This window comes from Quercus suber, unplaced genomic scaffold (genome assembly GCF_002906115.3).
Source record: "Quercus suber isolate HL8 unplaced genomic scaffold, Cork oak 2.0 scaffold_107, whole genome shotgun sequence".
Taxonomy (NCBI): Eukaryota; Viridiplantae; Streptophyta; class Magnoliopsida; order Fagales; family Fagaceae; genus Quercus; species Quercus suber.
Window position 1 is genome coordinate 978042 of NW_027069572.1, and position 22305 is coordinate 1000346.

The following is a 22305-nucleotide window of genomic DNA, read 5'->3' on the forward strand; positions in this document are numbered from 1 at the left end:
TGAACCACATATGCCAAAAAGAATGTGACTAATATTGGTTTTAGTAGAATTATTAGTACTAATAATGGGGCTTGAGGTTGGCCATTTTTGATTAATGGTTGATAAGTGGTCTGAAGGTTGGTAATTAGGAGGGTTAAACAAGTAAGTGCAGAACAAAAACAAAACAAGACTAGGACTAAAATAGCTTGAGACTTGCATAGAGTTCTAAGAGATAAAGGGGTGAGATTTTGTTGAATGGTGCTTCTCAAGTTGGAAGAAATTGAAGAAGACATTGTGAATGTGTGATGGGTGGAATGTTTGTTGAACCAACATGGGAGAGATTTAAATGAAGAATTTTTTTAAGGGGAATCAATCTGGACTAGAAGCATATCCTTTGTATTAAAACTTTGTAATTAAATAACGCGTTTTAAAAGTTCTATTAAATTTTCAAGGCCATGATTTTTGTTGCTAATACGTCATGTTGCTCTTATATTTTTCATTAAAGTGGTTTTCCCTTCTTAATAATAATAATAATAATAGTTGTAATTTATTATCATTAATGACTTTTTTTTGAGAAAATTATAAAGAATAATGCTAGAGATACAAACTATTTTACAAAAAATTTTACAAACTGTTAATGTGGTGAGTGATAATTGGTAAATAAAAATGTGATATTAATAGTAGGCCTAGAATAAGAGGTTGGCCACATCAACATTTTGTAAAAATCTTTCTCAAAAAAAAAAAAACATTTTGTAAAAATTTTGTAAAATAGTTTGTGGATGCAGTATTACTCAATTATGAATGACTTCTTATCAATAATAAATTACTCTTCTAATTTTCTTTTAATATACAACAATAATCTTCTTCCCTTTCAAAAGATACACAATAATTATCTTAAAGTTCAATAAATTTTTTTTGAGAAAGAATCCAATAAATTAGATAGAATGAATCTCATGGAAAAAATTGACCTTTACCCTTTTTAAAAAAACAATCCAGCATTTTATCATCTTTCTCAAACTAATTAGGAAAATGCCACTCTTTTGAAAATCGATTTTCTCAAAATTGAGTTAAGCCCTATAGTTGCATTTTTAAAGTGCCTATAGTGACATTTTAAGGACCTATATTTTTGTAACTCGATCTCTATAAAATCGAGTTATAGGTAAAAAAAAAAAGAAAAAAAAATTGCATGTAACTCGACTTCATGGATATCAAGTTACAAAACACCACTATAGATCCTTAAAACGTCACTATAGGCTCATTAAAGAGCCATTATAGGACTCCATATTTTTTTTCTTTCTATAACTCGATTTTAAGAAAATCGAGTTTCAAAAGAGGGGCAATTCCCTAATTAGTTTGGAAAATATGGCAAAATGTTGGATTTTTTTTTTTTTTTTTTTTTGGAAAGGGCCATTTTCTCCTAAATCTCTATTAATATGATTTTATTAAAAATTATTCTTTTCCTTTTGTAATTATTAGACTCATCAATAGTAACTACTTTCTTTTCCCTCTTTCTTCATTTTTCTTTTTTTTATTCTTTTTTCTTTTTTTTTCTTTTTTATTTTTTATTTTTTCTAAATTTTAACGGATGGTTTTGAAATTTTACCGAACACCTTTAAAATTTCACCTCACTTTAGAAATGTCATCGGGAATCGGTGAATCATGAATGTTTGAAACAGAGTAATTTTGTGGGAAACTATATGTGAAAGAGGGTTATGCATTACTTGAAAAGTAAAATATCAAAAATGTCATGGATTACAAGTACTTTAATTTAGGCATGCATATATGATGCATGTTCGGCTTTGAAGGGACTCATGCATTGCAGGTAGGAAATTAGGATCCTATAAGGATAATTCTTTGCATTTTTCATGCTATAGTTGCTAAGGCAGAAGTTACATTGTAAAAGTATGTTTTTTTTAATAGTCAAGGGTATTGTAACTCAATTGATTGATATTATTTAGTGTATTCATAATATTTAAGGTTCAAATCCCCCTCCCCCCAATTATAATTATCAAATAATTCTAGTATCACAACAAAACTCACAACTTTTGTCACAACTTGCTAATGTAACGAGTTGTGAGTAAACCTATACATCAGCGTAGTTGGACCAAGGAAGTCGATACCATACCGGTACCGGCCGTACCGGCCAGTACGTACCGTACCGATTGCATACCGGTATCGAAACATTAATATTTCATACCGGTTTAAATACCGGCCAATTTCGGGCAATACCGGCCGGTACAGAAAAAAAAAATTTGTTTAATTTTTTTTTTTAAGTTTTGTAATTTTTGAATTTTTATTAAGGTAGAATGATAACTTATTTGCATTAACTTATTATTATTATTTGTTTTCTTAGTATGCAATAGTGACTTTTAAGCTTTCTATTTTTTATATTGTATGTTTTTTTTTTCTTTTAATTGATACTAAAGTCTAAAATTATGAATAATTAGTTTTGAATTGAGGAAATGTTTTATGGTAAACTTTTATATTTATTATAATATATATACACACACATACATATATATATATATATATATATATATGTAATGTCATCCTTTCTCCTGGCAATCGCTGGACATTCCCATGCCTCTGACAGCTGTCACGCTTTTTAATAAACTCTGTTGCTTCTTTTTGCATCGTGGGCTAAAAATAGCTTACCCTCATGATTTTTCCTACCAGGGACCTTGCGCCCATATGATCCCGCAGATACCCTAATGGACTTCTTCCAAAATGTGCTTATTTTCTTCCTCTTCAACACACTTTAGGTGAAGGAAGTCGATACCGTATCGGTACCGGCCGGTACGTACTATACCGGTTGCATACCGGTATCGAAACATTAACGTTTCGTACCGGTTTAAATACCGGCCATACTGGCCAATTTCGGGTAATACCAAGCGCACCGGCCGGTACAGAAATTTTTTTTTTTTTTTTTTTAAAGTTTTGTAATTTTTGAATTTTTGTTAGGGTAGAATGATAACTTGTTTGCATTAACTTATTAGTATTATTTGTTTTCTTAGTATGCAATGGTAACTTTTAAGCTTTCTATTTTTTATATTGTGTGTGTATTTTTTTTTCTTTTAATTGATACTAAAGTCTAAAATTATGAATAATTAGTTTTGAATTGAGAAAATGTTTTATGGTAAACTTTTATATTTATTATAATATATATACATACACACACACACACATATATATATATATATATTTATTTATTTATTTATTTATTTAAAAATATAAAAAATAGCGGTAAACCCGAAACGGTACACCGGTATTAACCGGTATCCGAAATATACCGTACCGCTGGGCAAATCGGTACAGCTTCCGGTACGGTATTAACTCCCTTGCTTCAGGTAGGGTTGTGAGAATCCCCTTTTGTAAAGTTCGTCATTCAGCATAGTAAATCTATAGCTTATTTTTTGATCTTCCTAGCTTTGTTTGGATTAGGCGGCAATCGTTCATCCCTTAGGTAGGACATAATTGGGTTTGTCCAACCAATGCGATTCTGTATTAGAAAGGTCTAAAATTCTTCGATACTGGGAAACTTCTGTACCTCCAATTTTAGATTAGTCGAGCTTGTCTTGCTTTCTGACGACGCATATCTAGCCACTTCGTCAGCTACCAAATTATGATCTCGTGGGACTTTAGTAAAGCTTACCCAATCAAATTTGTTAATCTGGTATCTCTCTCTCTCTCTCTCTCTCTCTCTCTCTCTCTCTCTCTCTCTCTCTCTCTCTCTCTCTCTCTCTCTCTCTCTCTCTCTCTCTCTCTCTCTCTCTCTCTCTCTCTCTCTCTCATGCACATGATAACAAGGTTTGACACAGAAAAATGCTTGGGGGCAAGAAAATATATTCTTTGTGGATGCATGTGAATAAGTTAATGTTTGACAATTAGCCTCTAAATAAAAATTTGTGCACATTATAAATTAAACTTTGACCTAAAGAGAGGGACCTTGGCCAATGAACTCTTTCACTCACCCTATCTCTCTGTCTTTATTCAAAAACCTCTCAGAAAATAACAAAACATAATTAAGATTTTCTAATGTAGGGGTGGCAAAATTTGATACAACCTGCGAACCCGATATGACTAACCCGTTTATAAACAAGTCATGGGTTGAGGTTAAACGGATTCAGGTCATATTCAGGTTGACACAGCTAACCCGTTTAATAAATGGGTCGTGTTCGTGTTCAACATGTAAATCCGTTTGACCTGTTTGATCAGTTTAGCTTATAAAATTATTAGTTATTTTGATATTATTGCTTAATTAATGATTTTTTTTATATGTTTATTACTATATTTATAGTTGTAATTGTATTTTAATTTTAGATATATGGAAATTGATAAAAATTATATAAGTTTGGTATGACCTATTAATCAAATAGATTATTAAATGAGTCATTTGTATTGATCTTTAGATGACTTGTTAATTAAACGAGTTAACGTGTCAGGTCGGGTCGAGTCGACTTGTTTAATAAACAGGTCATGTTCAAATTGAAGATTCCTGACATGTTTACTAAATAGGTCAGGTTCGGGCCAACTCATACAGCCGAATACTCATAGCTCGACACGACATGTACCCGACCCGCAAACACGTAATGCCACCCCTATTCCAATGTTTATGGTAATAATCTTGAATTTGAGGATATGAGAATATGAGATGCATAAAATAAGTAATAATCGTGAATTGCAAAGATGCATAAATTAGTACTAATTAAACTTGGGCATGTTACCACAAAGGATGAGTGGTTTGGTTCTTTCAAGGATCCCCACATTATGGATCATCTTGGCTACTACATACTGCTATTATTCTCTCCCTTTTACCCTTTTTATTCAACATTAAATAAAAATAAAATCAGACATGCACAAAACAAAAGGTAAAAATTTTGTATTAAATTTACATTATTTCACTTTTTAAATATTTCATATAATTTGGAAAGGGGGGGAGAGAAGAAAGAGAGATTTAAAATTTAAATAACTAAAAGGAAAGCTAAACTCTGAATAGCATGTTTTGAGAGCTAGACAGCAAGTATAAACACTTAAAATTTTATTTTCTTGTATGTATTCATTTCATAGATAATTATAGTTTCACAAATTTCTTTGAAAATTAAAATATTGATCTTATAAGAAACATTCTAAGGCCTACTCTTCATCATCATCATCGGTAGACATTCATCTCTCATTCCATAATATACATCAGGAAGCCCTATTCATATTGAAGGAAAAACAATTAAAGGGGAGATAAGAAAAAGAACTACATTAGCTTCCCCCACTAGGCCCCTCCTAAGGTGACTCTTAAGCAGTGATTTTCTGAAAATAAATAGATATACCAACTATAATAGCTTCTTTTATCTGTAAAAATTGTTGAGAAAAAGAAATTTATGATTCTCTAGGACCATCAAAAGACTGAGTCTTTCTTAGATTCCAGTGGAGGCCCTCATGGATGCTTCGCAAGAAGTCACCAGTGGAATCAACCTGACATGCTGTAGGCACAGGCCAAGGGGCCATGCTGCATACAAGAGCATCTCCTGCTGCTAGTTGCTTCCTGTCCTTGCCATCAAATGAAGCCCATGCATGACCTCTACTATTGAAAGGTACTTGTACGCGCAATGTCACATGCTCAGGCAATATAAGAGGCCGAAAGGACAAGGAATGTGGACAAATTGGTGTAAATAGGATACCAGGGACCTGCAATTACAAAGATTGAACTAAGAACAAAATATGTATTGAAACTTAAAATTTAAAATATTTCATCGACTATGAGTGCCTACTAGAATTTAATTAAGGGTCCTCTTTCAGAATTTCTCCCCAAAAATTGATAAAATATAAGAAGCAAAATTAATGAGTAACTTCTAAACTGAAGAATCCACTCAACTGAATAATTCCTCTGCCGCATTTGAGGTTAGAACATGGTTCCCCTTCACCCTTCCATGCCAGATTCTACTCATACTTTTCTCTTACCTTTGCAACGTGTCCGGAATGAAATGATTTGCTTAGAATTGACCATGATAGCATCAACATTTACCGTTTTCTTGTTAATTACTGGATCAGCATTTTCTTTCCCTTTTTATAGGTAAAAACTGGGAAACTGGATCAACATTTACTTCAATACACAGGTTTTATCACAGAGTATGAGAACTTCTTAAGCAAATCTCTCCATCTGCCTTTATGTGGCACAGTTTCAATTTTATGGTTTCTCTATTTCTAATATTCAAACACACACCCATGCCAGGTATTACGGCCATTTTGTACATCTTATCAAAGTTTTCACAGGCAAAAACATATATATTAGCTGGCTAAAACATCTGAACTTTCAATGATTGAATTTTAGGCCTGACTCTTGCCAAATTCTAAAAGTTGGCACTTGCTTCAGACTCCACACCTAATGATTTGAACTTCTTAGAAACTTCTTTTCTTTTTCAATTAGTGATAAATTTTGTTAAAATAGGCACAATTCCAGTACACAGGATGTACATAAGAGAAACACCCAAAAGAAAATCTGTCATTTAAATTTCAAAAGATCATAGAACTCCAGAAAATTCAAGAAAGAGTATGAAGCAGTAGCCTGTCCTGTGCAAGCCAAAACCCAACAGTTTTGCAGAAAATTTTAGTCAACCTAGTAATGAGGAATCATGTCAATCCCTTTTTAATTCAGCACTTCTGTGTCAAATCAATCACTTACACCTTCATTTTATATATATATATATATATATAAGAAAGAATTTTGGAATTTAAAAGAAGGGAGTTCTGCAACGATGTAGGATAAAAGTTAATTGTGCAAGTTATCTACTGCTTCTGCAAACATGTACGTGAGCAACCTTAAATATTTTTAATTGCTCTCTCTCCCCCAATATGTACAACAGTAAGTCAAATAAAGAGAAAGAAAAACCATTATATGAGGACATCTTTCCTCTCTATAGCAATTAACATTATGTAACAACAGTCATAATCCAGATATTAACTTTGGCAATATAATGTAACGATGGACTTAAACAAAAGTGAATAAAGAGTAAAAACTTTAAGCAGTTTGGCAATATAGGCAGGTCAAACACAAATTTTTTTGTTTGATTGTGTTTCTATATGTCCCAAATACATCACAACCCCCTAACAGTCAGGAAATAAAAAAGAAATATCTCCTACAATTCCAGGTGAAACTAATGTCAACAAATCAATTTGCATAATTTGCCAGTTTTTATTGTTCATTAGGGGAGACAGCTGTAATAACACTACATAAGTTGCGGTAGACATTACAAGAAGGAAATCAGGATAGTGAACAAAACTCCAATTTAACATGAACCATAGACTTGAAATTAACCATAACTTATCTAGAGCACAAATAAATAAATAAATCTGCCACACTCAGTGTTGATGTTGACCAAGATACAGACTAAATGAGGTCCACATGGATGTTATGTAGAAAACATAACGCCATAATAACTATATGCAATAATATGTGCATTACTATCAGCCAACTGTCAACATGTATATTAATTAGTTAAGTGCTTAAGCAAGAGGCAATCACAGTCCATGGTCACCAAAGGTGTTCTATTTGCAAGACATGAACAAGGAAATCTAGCCTGAGTTCACTTAGAGAAATTATGCTTAGAATATCATTTTGAGGATAATCAACACACTATTTACACGCACAGTATGAATTCCTCCATTAAAAAGATCAACCAACTTTTCTTGAAATATTATCTAATGCAATCCTGATATTTTGTACTGAGGGATGGTGCTAGAACATACCTGTGGATGGACCATTGATCCTCCAGCTGCCAACGAATATGCAGTACTCCCAGATGTTGTTGATAAAATTAACCCATCCCCTTGCACACTAGTGACAAAGGAGTTGTCACAATAGCATTCTAAATTTGTGAGGTAGGATGATATTCCTCGATCAATTGTAACCTCGTTCAGAACAAGTATTGGTTCTTCAGTTTCATACTCATTTTTAGCTGCATCCCTAATAACATGGCACTGCAAACGGTGTCGTAATGTGATACTAATGGGACCCTTTAAGACTTGGTTGAGGCATTCTCTGTAATTTTCAGTGTCTGAAGAATGTTAAGGAGCACCTTTGAGTTAGTCAGGGGGAAGGCAACCAATATGTCAAAAAAGAAAGAAAAAATCACAGGGTTGTTATCAATTTTTTTTTTTTTTTTTGGTTGCTAATTTATCAAAATATCATATTGTTATAGAAACAAACGCCTTTAAACCACATGGAGGATACGAAAAGGGGTCATAAATCCAAGAGACCCTAAAGAAAATGGGACAACAGGAGGAACCGGTCCTTTGAACATGGATGCTGCCTGAAAATGAGTAAGTAATAATCGATAAATTTAGGTTTGAAAGCAAACGAGTCTGAAAAATAAAAAAATAAAAAATTTTAAAAATCTTAAGTGACTGACATAAATTCAGTTGATGCATATTCCATGGGCTTTAGATCTCATGTCCATGAATAAAACACACTTTCACACTGAATTACACATAGCATTAGTACTTACCTTGAGAGATAAACACATACTTAATGCAATAATAATCAGATTTGAAAAGTTTTACTTCTAATAATAATTGCAGGGCAAACCAAGAAGGGGTAAGAAAATGAGGAAAACCAAGAATGCAATATCATAGTCCAACTTGTTGACAAATAAGCACTTAAATGAATATCAAGGGGCACCATAGAATAGAAACACGTGATTGCAGAAAATTGGACAGGAGATCTTGTGTTTCCCTAATTTCAATAAAAAAATTAATAGAATCCATAAATTTTTACCAATCACTATCTAGACCATCGTTAACATTACACACACACACACACACACAAAGAGGATCATGTTATAAACTAAATGTAACCCAAACAACTTGTAACAGGTATCACACTGAAGAGTGTAGATAAAACAGACTTAAATCTGATTTAGCTTGTTCTAGGATGAAACAAGATAAAGTGCAACTGTAATGTAAGTACTCTAAAATAATATTTTAATGTTATAATACATTCTGATTTAAAAATAATTGCTAAAATCAAAGTAAATGCACATACCCAAAGGACAGTTCCATCCCCACCAAGAGTTACTACAAGGTCAACTTTTGTATGCAGGAGCAAAACTTCCTTGTCTGCAATAAGAGACTAACAGATATTAACTTAAATCCATAAGTAATATTGAAAAGAATAACCATCAGACATGAAAATCTAGTAATTAATGTAGAAGTAACACTTAACACTCTACTGGTGCATGAGTTGAATGAGTATGAAAACAGATATTAACTTTAAATCCATGCAAAATGTTTCCACTTAACCACTGCCTGGAACAGAAGGCACTAGCATGCAATAATTCAGGCACTCAATTTGGCAACAAAAACTATTATCACGTCAACCCTTTATTGCAACATAAGCTGACAAAGTTTGCTGCAAATCTAAACAAGCACATACATACATGCATTTATTAATACACACAGACACACACACAAATGAATAGCCCTTAAACTTGGAACACAAATTTAACAGATGCGACCAACCATGACAATAATTAAAATAACATTGTGAGCAAGAACATAAGTCTCATATGCAATGTTTTAACACATAGCATCAAAGAAGAAACTTTTCTTTTTACTTATAAAAAAAGCATCAAAGAAGAAACCAAAGTTACAGAGTTTATAACATCTGGTCCAAATTGAAGAAACCAAAGTTCCAGAGTTTAAAACATATGATCCAAATTGAAGTTTAATCACCATATGAAAGAACAAATAAAGAAGCAACAGTACAGATGCTATTGAGTCAGTAGTAGTTGTTTAACATCTTCCAATTACAAAAATTTCACTGCTCACCGTCTTTCCAAGTTTGTACGAAGTTGAAGTAAGATGACTCTGTTAGAAGTTCCACTCGCACGCGTGGCTCAACATATATGTCCATATTTTTCTGCTCTCTCAACCATCTGGGAAAAGAAGGGAAAGCGAAGCAGGTAATATTATTTGACCCAAGATTTTGCTTTGAATGGCACAAGTGTAAATTTAAAAGCCAACATCACTTTACAAGGTCAACCAATTTCAGCTACTCTGTGTACGTGCGTGTGTGTGTGTGTGTGTGAGAGAGAGAGAGAGAGAGAGAGAGAGAGAGAGTGTAATAGCATTAGAAAGATAAATGACATAACTCATTGGCCAGCATGTACACAATATCTAAGTATTGTCAATTGGTGCTTGATAATGGACTCTTGGTTTACTTCCCAACAACTAAAACATTTCTGACTATGGTTCTGAATTGACATCAGAGTTAGTTTGACTAAGAGGTCTTCAATTTGAATTTTGACCCCCATTAGGAGATTTCGTCTGTTCTGCATATGTCTTAGGACTGGTTCATGAATAGAGGGCAAACTTGCACATGAGAGGGAGTGGTACTGGATGCTTGATATATTTTATCAGCTCACTTTTTTTTATATCTTAAGCTCTTGGGATAATGATTTCTAAAAAAGAAATATGCTAGTATATATGCCTCCTTATGGTTAAAAAATTCAACTTTAACAGCCTATATCCTTCATGGTTGCATGAAGAAAGCATTGATGACCCAACTTTAGAGTATTACATCGATCATTAGGCAAAACTAAAATTAAAAATAAGAGTAAGAACAAAAAGAAACTGTAATACAAACAATCTTCACTTATTTTAACAATTAGTAAATATAACAAAATGAGGATACAGGTATGGCTAAAAAACATTGGGATCAATAGAGTCACAAATACTGTGCATGCTGGTTTTTGAATTTTACAAGCTTGCATCTGCACCACTCCTCTATCAGGTAAAAACAGTGATAAAAAATAAGCTTAATCAGCAATTAAGAGACAAATAGGGTCCAGTTAATGGGTGCCCTTAGAGCATTTGTTAATGGACAATTTTAGGAAAGTTTTGATACCACTTTCATGAGAAATATAAAAAATTGTGAAAAAAATCAGTTGTTTTTTTTCTTTTCCCATAAAAAGTTTCTAAAAATATTTCCTAAACCAATGCGGCAATGCCCTTAGGGCATCCATTAACTTTTCCCCCTTTTTTTTTTTGAAATCTTAAAGATACATAGAAAGCCATGACTTCCACATCACCCACAAAATTGATAAAATCATACTGCTCTCTAATTTTCTACAGTTCAAGCCATTTCAGTGCTCGTAGAGAACATAGACTCTTACCCAGTCTTTTCCCTTGTTTTTGTCAATAAGTGAATAAGTACCCTCAGTTCTCCTTAAAGTTTCAGAAGTTGTTATTACACCCACTGGCTAGTAATGTGTTACCTTTGTAGCTCTATTTTAATGACTAAAGAGCAGGAAGCATATGGTATCAATTACAAAAGTGACCTTGCAATAATTGTGGGGCAAAGTCATTCAATTTATTTAAAAGTCAATCCTTGACTGCTGTAATGTCTGAAGAAATTTCATGGAGCTCATTCGAGCATAGTATTGAAAGAAACAAGCAGAAAAATTGCTCCTAGAACAGCAGAATGTGAGAGTAGTTTTATATTCACACCTGACCATTTCTGCACACAGAATTCGAACAGAGATCGAATTTGGTTTGGTCATAACAAGCACAGTCTGCGGGCGTGATTCCCACTTCAAAGAGATCTGAAAGGAAAATGAGTTTCAATCAGACAATAAATGGGAGAATTGGGATAGCAATTTAGGCCAATATAGAGAGGGATCCACTCCACCTACATTAGGTGAGGGAACAGATATATCAATAGCAAACATCACTAATTTGACATGCTCAAAACAACAGCCTATTGTATAGAGAATAAAAGTAACACCTGCTTACTGCTGCGCTCTGCAGTGGTGATATTCCCTCTTTCAAAAGACACAATGTCATGTTTGTGCTGATCACTTTGCTCACCTTTGCAGCGCCATGAAAGTTTAAATGAAGCCTGTGTCAGAAACAAATTTCTATCATTGTTAAAATCTGGACAATCTATGGCACTAGTTATGTTGCAACATGCTTAAAGCTATTGTCCGAATGCTACTACGTGATTTTTGCATACACACACACATACATTGATATGGACTACCAAAAAAAATTTAGACTAAAGTACACTTTTGGCTTTAAGGTGCGGGGTTGTTTTCATTTAGCTCTTTATGTTTCAAAATTTTTATTTTGGCTCTTCATGTATGATTTCATTTTCATATTGGTCTTCTTGTCCATTTTTGTTAATAATCTGACCATCTTTAATATGTTTTTGCCAACAACAATGAAATTCCTGCATTCCGAATCATTTTAGAGCTAGTATTTTATGAAATAATTAAACATAAAGGGCACTTAATGGTCAAGTTACTAATGGAACTGGGCGGCATGGCCAATATGAAAACAAATCAAACATGAAGGGTCAAAATAAAACTTTTGAAATGTTAAGGGCCAAATTGAAAACAATCCAAACTTCAAGGGTCAAAATTTTACTTTAGTAAAAAATTAATATTAATTGCAAATACACAAACAACAAGAAAAGCACAATAATTATAACCACCAAGAGAAATCCTTTAAATACGTAGTAGATTAGGTAAAACGCCTTCTGTGGAGTCTTTACAACTCAATGAACATTAATTAATGGTAATGAATTTTACTTGGACTAACAGGGTTTCCAAAGAAATGTTTTGATGCTTTGAACAACATTCAGAATATATTCATGCAATTAAAAAAATAATGTTCATCATAACAAGTCAGGGCTCATAAACTGGGGGTATGCTAAAAACTACCTTCCTAACCATCTTGGAATTGGAATCAGGTTCCCCATCTCGAAGAACCTCATGGGAGCAAATTCCATTCCTCCCACAACAATTCAAGAATTTCCCATTAGCTTTATTATTTTGGTTAATCAAGTTTTCTATTATTGCATCATCACCATGCTGTCCAGGTAACTGCTCTGTAATACAAGCCAGAAAATTCCTTTAGTAAGAAGAAAAATATAAAATTTCTTGAAATATAATAGCAGAGTCAGTGTCTATAAAATCATCAAGTAAGCTAGAAAAGAAACTCTATACGTGCACACACACACATAGAGGCTGAATAACCTTTAGGCAACCCAAACATGAACAAATTACAGCAGATTAGGCGTACCAACATATCAGTTTGGGTTTCTATAACATTTTCTGTAACACTCTTAGGCAGGGAACACCAGATCAATCTTTGACCTCCTCTTTAATATTGTATAAGAGAAGCAAATTTGGGAGGTCAAAAGAAGCCAAGATCAATAATCTTTCCTTGACTGCAGATATCAAGAGCTAAAACAAGAATATATAAATGCGTATTGCTCTTGTTCAACATTATAACACCTTTAGGCTCCAGCTGCAGATTCCGTGCTCTCTCTAGTTCATATTTACGCCTCCATTCAGCTGCCTCAGCTTGAGCAGAAGCCTTTCCTTCAGCAGCTCGTCTCAAAGCCTTTGCAACAGCTAGAGTTGAGATGAAAAATGCATAAGCAACATGGTTTAGGATCAGATTCGTGTGCATAATTCAATTGAAGATGTTGGTAACTTAGAGATAAAACATGCACATACTTCTCATAGCCTCTGAGAACTCTATAAGGTGCTCATCAGTCCCCTGAACTGGAGATTGAAGAAGTTCATCAACTGCCTTCTCCGAGAAGAGAGAGAATGAATTGATAAAACCATTCTCTTGCTGTGAACACGATATACTTGCTTCTCCCTGCCCACCAAATAAGAGAAGGTATGAGGCATGTCAGCAACCTGATGTACTCCCCATCAAGAGGATGTAGCATACTAAGATACACAATGTACTAAGCCAATGTAGTTAAGAGCCTTAGAAAAATAAATAACAAGCATTGAAAGAAAAAAAAAAATTTATTTGATTTGACAAAAGTAGCATCTTATTCAATTTCTTCCATGAAATTTATATTACTGGAAATATCCTACTTCCTAAGCCTTAGAGATATATCCAACAGGATAACATAAAGTCACACACTAGAGTAAGAATTCAATAACACTGCTTCAATGGTCAAGAGGGGCTCTGAAAGATCTCAACACTTGGTGGACGAGTTCAACCCCCATGAACCTTGTCAGCAGTGGCCTCCCGACTACTAGTTACCCCTTTGGCGAAGGGCATACTTGTCATTCCATATGTAATTATGGCCTGTCATTTCAGGTGTTTCCCAATTTAAAGTTACATGCATGCATTTTCAGTTGCTCTTATCATTTCTGGTCGTTACATGGTAGGCACATTAGCTATACCATAGATCCATTCTCAGATTTTAAATAACCCAAGTAACCAATAGCCCTTATAAAAAAAATGTAGCAATGAAGGATTATTAGTCAATAGAAATGCATAATAGATGAACCAAAATTTAAAAAAAGTAAAGGGATTCATAAAGAGTGCACTGCAAAAAGGGTTGCTTCATCACTAAAATTTGAGGATTAATACACACATCACCATATATGAAATTGTGTGGAAAACTCTAATAAGAAGTACAAACAGCTTGTCAAAAAGTTGGAATTTTTGCTTGAGGTCACTACAAGATTTGTATCTCAAACAATCACCACCACTTCATAGTTTGTACAAGATTGCATGTAATACAATCAACAACCGGATTGTAACCTTATTTACTAGCAGAAAGCCTCTGCTGGACAGGCATAAACATTAATAAATTGATATAAAGAGTCATCACCCACTGCTCTTCAGAGCTGCGTAGGAATCTATGAGGGGTGGTTTTGATAGGGTCCAACCCTTCAACACTTTTCGCATTAAGCAGCTACTCTCAACTCCCAAGACTCAAACTCACATACTTAGGCTTGGCAGCCCAAGACTTTACCATAGTAGCAGACAATGGCCATTAATATGCTGTAATTCTTAAAAAGATATTTATTAAAAACGCCAATAAAGGGACTAAATTGGACAGCTGACACCTCAAGAATATTGATCAATTTTATTTCTTATAACACCCAATAAAGCTACAAAATTGGGCAAGGTTTTCTATTACACTTAGAGAGTTAAAGGCATCACACAATTGCTTTGATTTATAGATATAGATGTGTAAATTCCTTATCACCATCATCTTTACACCGATAAGACAACCCTTACACTTGTTATTTTAGAACTTGTCCAGAAATATCATAATAAAATAGGCATAAGATTTTGTCACAAGCTATTTGACCAGATAGGATCAACCTCGAGTGGGATTGGCTAAGTGATGCTGAAAAGGTTTGCCATGAGAGAAGAAACTACAACAATCAGGCCTAGCCAAGGTCTATCAATAAGTGATTGTCTAATAATGAGCAACAAACATCCACCTTTCAGCTGAACAACAAGGCTTATCTCTCATGAATGTCAATCATATCCACTTTAATCTTTTAAAAACCCTCATCACACAAATTATACCCAGCTTCAAATTATTTCACAGATACATAACAATTATTTGTGGTAACACAATGATATGCTCCTCTAAATTATCTATCATAAAGTACAATTTCAGCCTCAACTAACCCAAATTAATCAACCCCACCCCCCCTCTAAAAAGAAAAAAGTGCAAATTACAACTTACTTATCTGTAGTTTGGTCGAAATTTAAGTTGCCTACTTGTGGTTTGAAATTTGATACTTTACACACTTGAGATTTAATTGAAATTTAAGTTGTCTACTTATAGTTTAAAATCTCATTATGTAAGTTTTCTGTTGGATTTTTTTTTAATTTATCTTATTTGATATTGTATTTTTATATTTTTTGTATTTTTGAAGGAGAGAGACGTAAAAGTGAAGTAAAATTATATATAATTTGTCTTAAACAAAAGTGGGTTACGGAACTTTAACTGAATTAACTTTAAGTGGATAAAATGCTAAATTTTAAATTATATATAAATAACTTAAATTTCAGTCAACTCATAGATAATTGTAATTTGCCTAAAAAAAAAATTACTAGTACTAATACATTGAATTTTGCAAATTCTGACTTAAAGTGTATCTAGACTCATACACAACCTCTCAGAATTGCTGATATTATTATTGTATCAATAACAAATTCACGTGAAATTGAGATTGCTTCCAATTACAGACTCTCAAGATTTTTATATCATCCATATCCATATTCCATATGTGTGTAGGCAAAGGTGGCGATCTAATTCTAAACCCCAAAGCCAAGTGATCCAAAAGAGCACACTTTTGCAGTACAAGTACAAGAATGACACCCACCAATTCCAAATTCAGATGACCAAAACAGGCAAAAAAAAAAAAAAAAAAAAAAAAGTAAAACGAGCCTGATTACACAGTAGTTTCGTACTTTCACGTTCATAAATAAATGGTTTGGGTTTGGAGTAGTTGGTTGACTCTTGCACATGTTTGTGGGCTGTACTAGTTTTCTCGTCTCTCACCTCTCATCTCAACAAACTCGAACACACAACACAGACACTAGAGAGTCGTCCCCACTCGCTTTGACTCGTCGCCACGCTTACTTTTGTGGGACCCCATCTCCAAAACTCTCTCTCTCTCTCTCTCTCTCTCTCTCTCTATATAGAGAGTTTTAGAACGTTGAGAAGATGTCTTAACTAACAGACCATCCAGTTTAAAAGGCCAATTTGCTCACATAAAAATCACATTTTATGTCAGATAAACAACCAAGCCTCAGCTCAGCCATGTCTCCCAGCAAGCTTGATTCCATTGTAATCATACTCTCTTTCCCTCTTGTTCTTTCGCATTATCTTGTCTGTATGTTCTTGTTTTGTTTTGTTTCAGATATTGTTTGTGTTATTTGTGTTTATTTTTAGTATTGTTTGGATTTGATAAGGTTTTTTTGGAATTGGGGTTTTTCCAGTTGTACTTTTTGGAACTAAAAGCTCAGAGCTTTATTGGGTGCTTTTAGTTCTCTCACTTCATGTTTCCTATGGTGGGTGCACATAATTTGTGGAAGATTGTGTTCTGTTTGGGCAGCTTCAACTTAAAGATTAATTTAAGCAGTTCTTTATTATTTTATTTTTGATGAATTTGGGATTGGTTAAGTTTCTGGGTGTGCTTGCTTTATTATTCTGTAAAGATACCTTTTTTTTGGGGGGGGGGGGGGGTGGTGGGGNAATGAATGTAATGAAGTTCTTTTACCTCCTCTAACTAATACGCCATTCAATTCACATATATCAGAATGTACAAGTTCAAGCATGATAGAATTTCTATCTGACTTAGAAAAAGGTTTTTTTTGTCATCTTTGCTTGAATACAAATCTCACATTTCTTTTTATCATCATGCTTATATGAAATCATACCATGCTTTGACATAAACTTCAAGTATTTGAAATTTAAATGTCCTAATCTAGCATGCCACAAATATGAAGAATCAACAATATAAGCACAACCATAAACTTCTTTATTAATAATATTTAGTTTGTACATGCCATTAGTAGCATATTCCTTTCCCACAAATATCCCATTCTTGGACAAGATTAACTTGTTCGATTCAAGTATAGCTTTTACATTACTCTTACATAACAAATTGGCAGACACAAGATTCTTCTTGATAACGGGTACATGAAAAACATTGGTTAAGATTATCATCTTGCCGGAACTCATCTTCACTTTAATGGTGCCCTTTCCAAGAACCTTTACTTTATTATGGTTGCCCATTAGCACTTATTGTTCTATGGAAAACTCATCATAAGTCTTGTATTGCTCCTTGTTGTTGCACACATACACCGTTGCACCCGAATCGAACCACCAATTGAAAGGATTTGCAATCTTAGCCATATGAACTTCAGTGATCATATCAATATGTATGCCACTTACCATAGCAACAATGTCCTCAATGACATTCGTTTCAATGGCATTGCCTTCTTCATCCTTTTTTTTTAATTTTTAATTTTTTTTTTGTTTTTTAAGAGTTTACATTCGCGAATGTAATGGCCTTTGTTTCCACAATGGAAACATGCTCGATTCTTCTTGTCCTTGTTGGGATTCTTGGAGTTGTTCTTCTTGAAACCACTCTCACTTTTGTTCACTTTCAAACGCTTATTGATTTTACTCTAATTCCCACTTTGAACATTGCTCACATTGTTCACATTCACTTTAGAATCGGTGTTAGTCACATCTCTAACCTAACTTTCCTCTTCAATATGCTGTCCGAATTATTCTAAAGTGAGATCTTCCGACATATGCAAAAGCTTCTTCCTAAAATTATTCTAACTTGGTGGGAGTTTCCCAATGATTGCACCCACTTGGAATGATTCAGGAATATTGATTGACAAATCACAGAGTTTATTGACCAAAATCTGTAACTCAAGCATTTAATCTAAAACTGAGACATTATCAAGCATTTTATAATCAAAATACTTTTGAATAATAAACTTATTCATACCTTTTTTCTCAGTTTTGTACTTTGCCTCCAAAGCATTCCAAATATCCTTCGGTGAATTCATTGATGTGTAGAGATCATAGAGACGATCTGAAAGAGTATTGAGAATGTGCCCTTTGCATATCAATTCATCTTCCTCTCGTTTCTTTCTTTGTGCCTTAATCTCATCAGTATCTTCATCACTCACAGGAGGAAAAGGCATCAAATTTGGGTCCAAGACATAGAAAAGTTTTAGTGCAGTAAGTAGGAATTTCATCTTGTCTTTCCATTGAGAGAAATTGGTTCCATCAAAGCGATCCAATTTCACCAACTCATGATTCAACATCTTTAATGTTAAAACATCACTTGCTCCTTCCATCATAGGGAATATTGTCTAAGATTGGTAATAATGTAAGAACAAGGTTAACAAAAAAGACAAAAAGAAAGTAGATAACCTGGAGGCACTATATCGTTTTTCTTAAACAATATTTGCCCTCTATACTTTTATTGCTAAAGGGTTATCACAAATTTGTCTCCCGGATACAACCAAGATGTTGAATTCTACAGATAGCAATTTTGGAAAATAACCACAGGATTTCTTATGTTTCTTGTGTTTCTCTCCAACTTTTGATTTTTTGAAGAAAAAAAAATAGTTTTTCAAGAGAACATAAGCCTCTATTTATATCCATAGGGTTATGTTTCATGAAAATGTTTCATGAAAAGACACGTATGGAGAGTTAGTTATTTATTTAGGTGAATATAAGCCTGTTTCATGAAAAGACATATATGGAGAGTTAGTAATATTTTTAAGTGAACATAAGCTTGTTTCGTGAAAAATCACATATGGAGAGTTAGTTATTTTTTCATAATACGGTTATCAAAGATTGAAACCTCTTCAATCTTTTTGAATAGTCACCAGAAAATTCTAGAAAATTCCAAAAAATTCAAATTTCAAATTTTCACTTAGAAAATTTTAAAACTTGAATTTTCACTTTATGAAACCATATTCTCCAAACTCAACCATTATTATTACAATCTATCTTTGTATATACCCATATATACAATAATGTCTTTATCAGAGATGCGAGAACAAAAGGGAAATTTTAAAGAGGCCACAAACTTGGCAGGCTTTCATTTGAAAGCAAATCGGTAATATAATCATATATGATTTTTTAAAAATATATATCTATAGTTTATGATATATAAAAAACTATATTTATTTGATTTTTGTTTGTCATAATAATATTGTGTTATATATGCTTTTAAGACTTCACAATTTATAGTTGTATAATATTGAAGTCTTTCGTGACAAATTTATAATAAATGTTTATTAATAAGCTTCAAAAAGAATTATAATAAATGTCTATTAGTAACTACCATAATTATTAAATTTCATATTTAGACAAGACTAAAATAAAATAATCTAAAAATTATATTGTGGGTGCCCGAGGACCGAGGATGAAGTTGAATAGTTGCAACATTGGTGTGGGAATGCCATGGGCCAAGAGCCTGAGGAGGAAGGCCACCCGAGGAGAGGAAGGGATGGGTCAAAGTACTCTCAAGCATTCCAAGTGGGAACGAGAATCTGAAGAGAGAGAATTAGTGGTCATCAGGGAAGTTTCTAGTTTGGAATAGCCTGTTGCCTTCGCATTAAATGGTGGACAACAGCTTTATCAACTACATTGATGAGGAAGTGACCTGAACAGTGTAAGTCACAGCTAAACAGATTCCTTCTACCACCTTCTTCAGATGTGAAAAGGGACAAGTGTCAAGAAGGGAGATTTGTTAGGTAAGGATGAAAGGGCAAGATGTGAAGGAGGAAGGAGTATATAAGAAAAAGAAGGTTTACAGAGAGTGGCATCTACACACAAGAAAAGAAAAGAAAGAAACAAGGAGAACACTTAGAGAGAGGAGAGTGAATAGTAATAATTCTTATGGAATTGTATCCTCCTCGGACTAGCTAGAGAGGATAAATGGGTTCACCTATCTAATACTATTGGCCTTTTCTTCCTTGTTCTTGTCCTCGGGTGAAGCCCCAATTTGGTTGTCTAGTTCCCTCTCTTACAAATTCTTTATTTTGGGCCATGATTAAACTGATCCAGCCACTATTCTAAGTGGGCTTGGGATGCCAGATCTTTTGGTTCTTACATATTTTATGTTAAACTTTCTTGTGAATGCATGGATTCCTAATTAGTAATACACTTTTGGTTAACCTTTTGAAATTTAGTGCAATTAGTTTTGGAGGCCTCATAATTTTTCACATCACTATTTTAATGTGTGTTTTTGCTCTGATATGATATCGGAGACTAATTGAGTAGGGGAAAAGCCCGAATGACTGTCCGAGGACTCCACCTGATCAAGATAAGCTCAAAGCATATTCAGGAACGATAAGGATGGGGAAATATCTGAGGGAAAGGCTGCTGCCACCGTATTCAATGCATTGCAACAGCTTTTTTGGCCGCATTTATGTGGAGAAGACCTCTGAACAGTGCATCCTAACCTACCGCCACTCACACAGAGATGAAAAGAAGCTGCCTGACGTGACAGGTACTTGAGCAAGTTCATGGATGGGGAGCACGTGAACGATGGAGATGAGGGTAGGAGTGACTATATAATAGAGGGGAGCACCTGTCAATTGGCCCCCGGAAGAAGAAGGAGAGAAAAAAGAGAGAAGAAAAAGAAGAGAGTGACTAAAACTATCAATGTATACAAACTGATGAATGCACTGTTGAAATGGTGATGATCCATTGTTATTAGTCCCTTACTAACTCTAGTTCTTTGACCCATACTCTACAAATTAATTGTCCTAGGGTTTACGTAAAGAATTTGAACCCTACATATATGTATGTATATATGTATGTATATATTAAATTTAAATTCTATCATATATTTTTAAACATAGAATATATAGTTTCATATAGGGTTGTCCGTGAGTCAGGTCGGATCAGATTTGGGCTCAACTTGCACCCAACCCGAGCTAATCGAGTGGAGGATGTCTCAACCCATTGTCAGCCGAAGAGATTGAATGGATTGGACCTTCAATGGGTGCTAGTTTGTTTGGTCCACGTCATAGAGGCAAAAATTGGCTAAAAAAAGTCAATGAGGTTTTGCTAGATTTGATAAGGTCTTGCCAGATTTGGCAAATCTCACTAGAAAACTCTTGTTCAATCATTCAGTTCAGGTTTTTCGGGTTTTGGGGGAAGAGATCCACAACTAACTCCCCGAAGTAGTTAGGTCAAGCAGCGGTTGGCTCGGATTTGATCGGTTTTTCGGGTGGGTTGGACAGCCTTAGTTTCATATACAAAAATAATAATAAAAAATTTCCAATGCAAGAATTTATAGTTTTATATACAAACAAAATCATAACAAATACCTATTAATAACTATCATAATTATCATATTTCAAATTTAGACAAGATTACTTACTAGTTTTGTTACTTTTCTACAATTTTAAGTACAAATACATTATTAACGATTATCATTCTATATTTTTCTTTCTTTTTTGAGGAAACTTACCAAATTGATAAAATGGCATCACAGGATGAGTTTCTTTCTAGATTAGGTGTTGTTAGCACCAAACCATAGGCTTCTATAGAACCAATGTTCCTCCTTAGTGGGTGCTTGGGTGGGAATTGTTTCTCTTCATGTGGTATTGTAGGAAGGAGAAGGCTTTGCCTAATTATGTATAAGTTTGAATGTGGTGTGTTGGTATAAAGATATTGGCAGCAAGGTAGTGATGGATGATTTTGAGCAAAAATGGTCTCCTATTGTAGCATAAGATGGACAGATTGCAAAGAGAAGAGGAGCGTTGCATGAAGGCTCATAAAAATATTGGAGATTTATATGTAATGGTTGGTTAATTTCTAGTCCTATAGACATCCATGAATTGCCTAAAGCTGGAATTTCCATGGGCTTAGGACCCACGTACAGTTCACGAGCTCACAAGGATATATAGTGAGAAATAAAGATCCCTTGATTGTATTCTTGATGGTGATGGTGTCAAATGACTTATCTTGAAAGAGTTCAGTGTAGGGTGCAATATGCAAACATGCTT

General features: G+C 33.9%; 2 protein-coding genes across 2 annotated transcripts in view; one reads left to right on the forward strand and one right to left on the reverse strand.

Annotated features, from left to right (window-relative positions):
- Positions 1-5002: 5002 nt before the first annotated feature.
- On the reverse strand, positions 5003-13638 carry LOC112018331 (NAD(H) kinase 1; the record flags this gene model as incomplete). The annotated part of the gene is given in 10 exon segments (XM_024050850.2): positions 5003-5658; positions 7717-8024; positions 8201-8279; positions 9011-9084; positions 9796-9902; positions 11476-11570; positions 11753-11866; positions 12690-12856; positions 13266-13385; positions 13491-13638. Coding segments are annotated over 10 exon segments (1521 nt in total), but the record flags the coding sequence as incomplete, so codon positions are not given.
- A 6071-nt stretch (positions 13639-19709) lies between these two features.
- Positions 19710-22305, forward strand: part of LOC111987782 (uncharacterized) — a 4652-nt gene continuing 2056 nt past the window's right edge. Inside the window, exon 1 of the mRNA XM_065775224.1 lies at positions 19710-19803. Coding sequence (XP_065631296.1) covers positions 19710-19803 — 94 coding nt within the window. The remainder of the gene's footprint in view (positions 19804-22305) is intronic.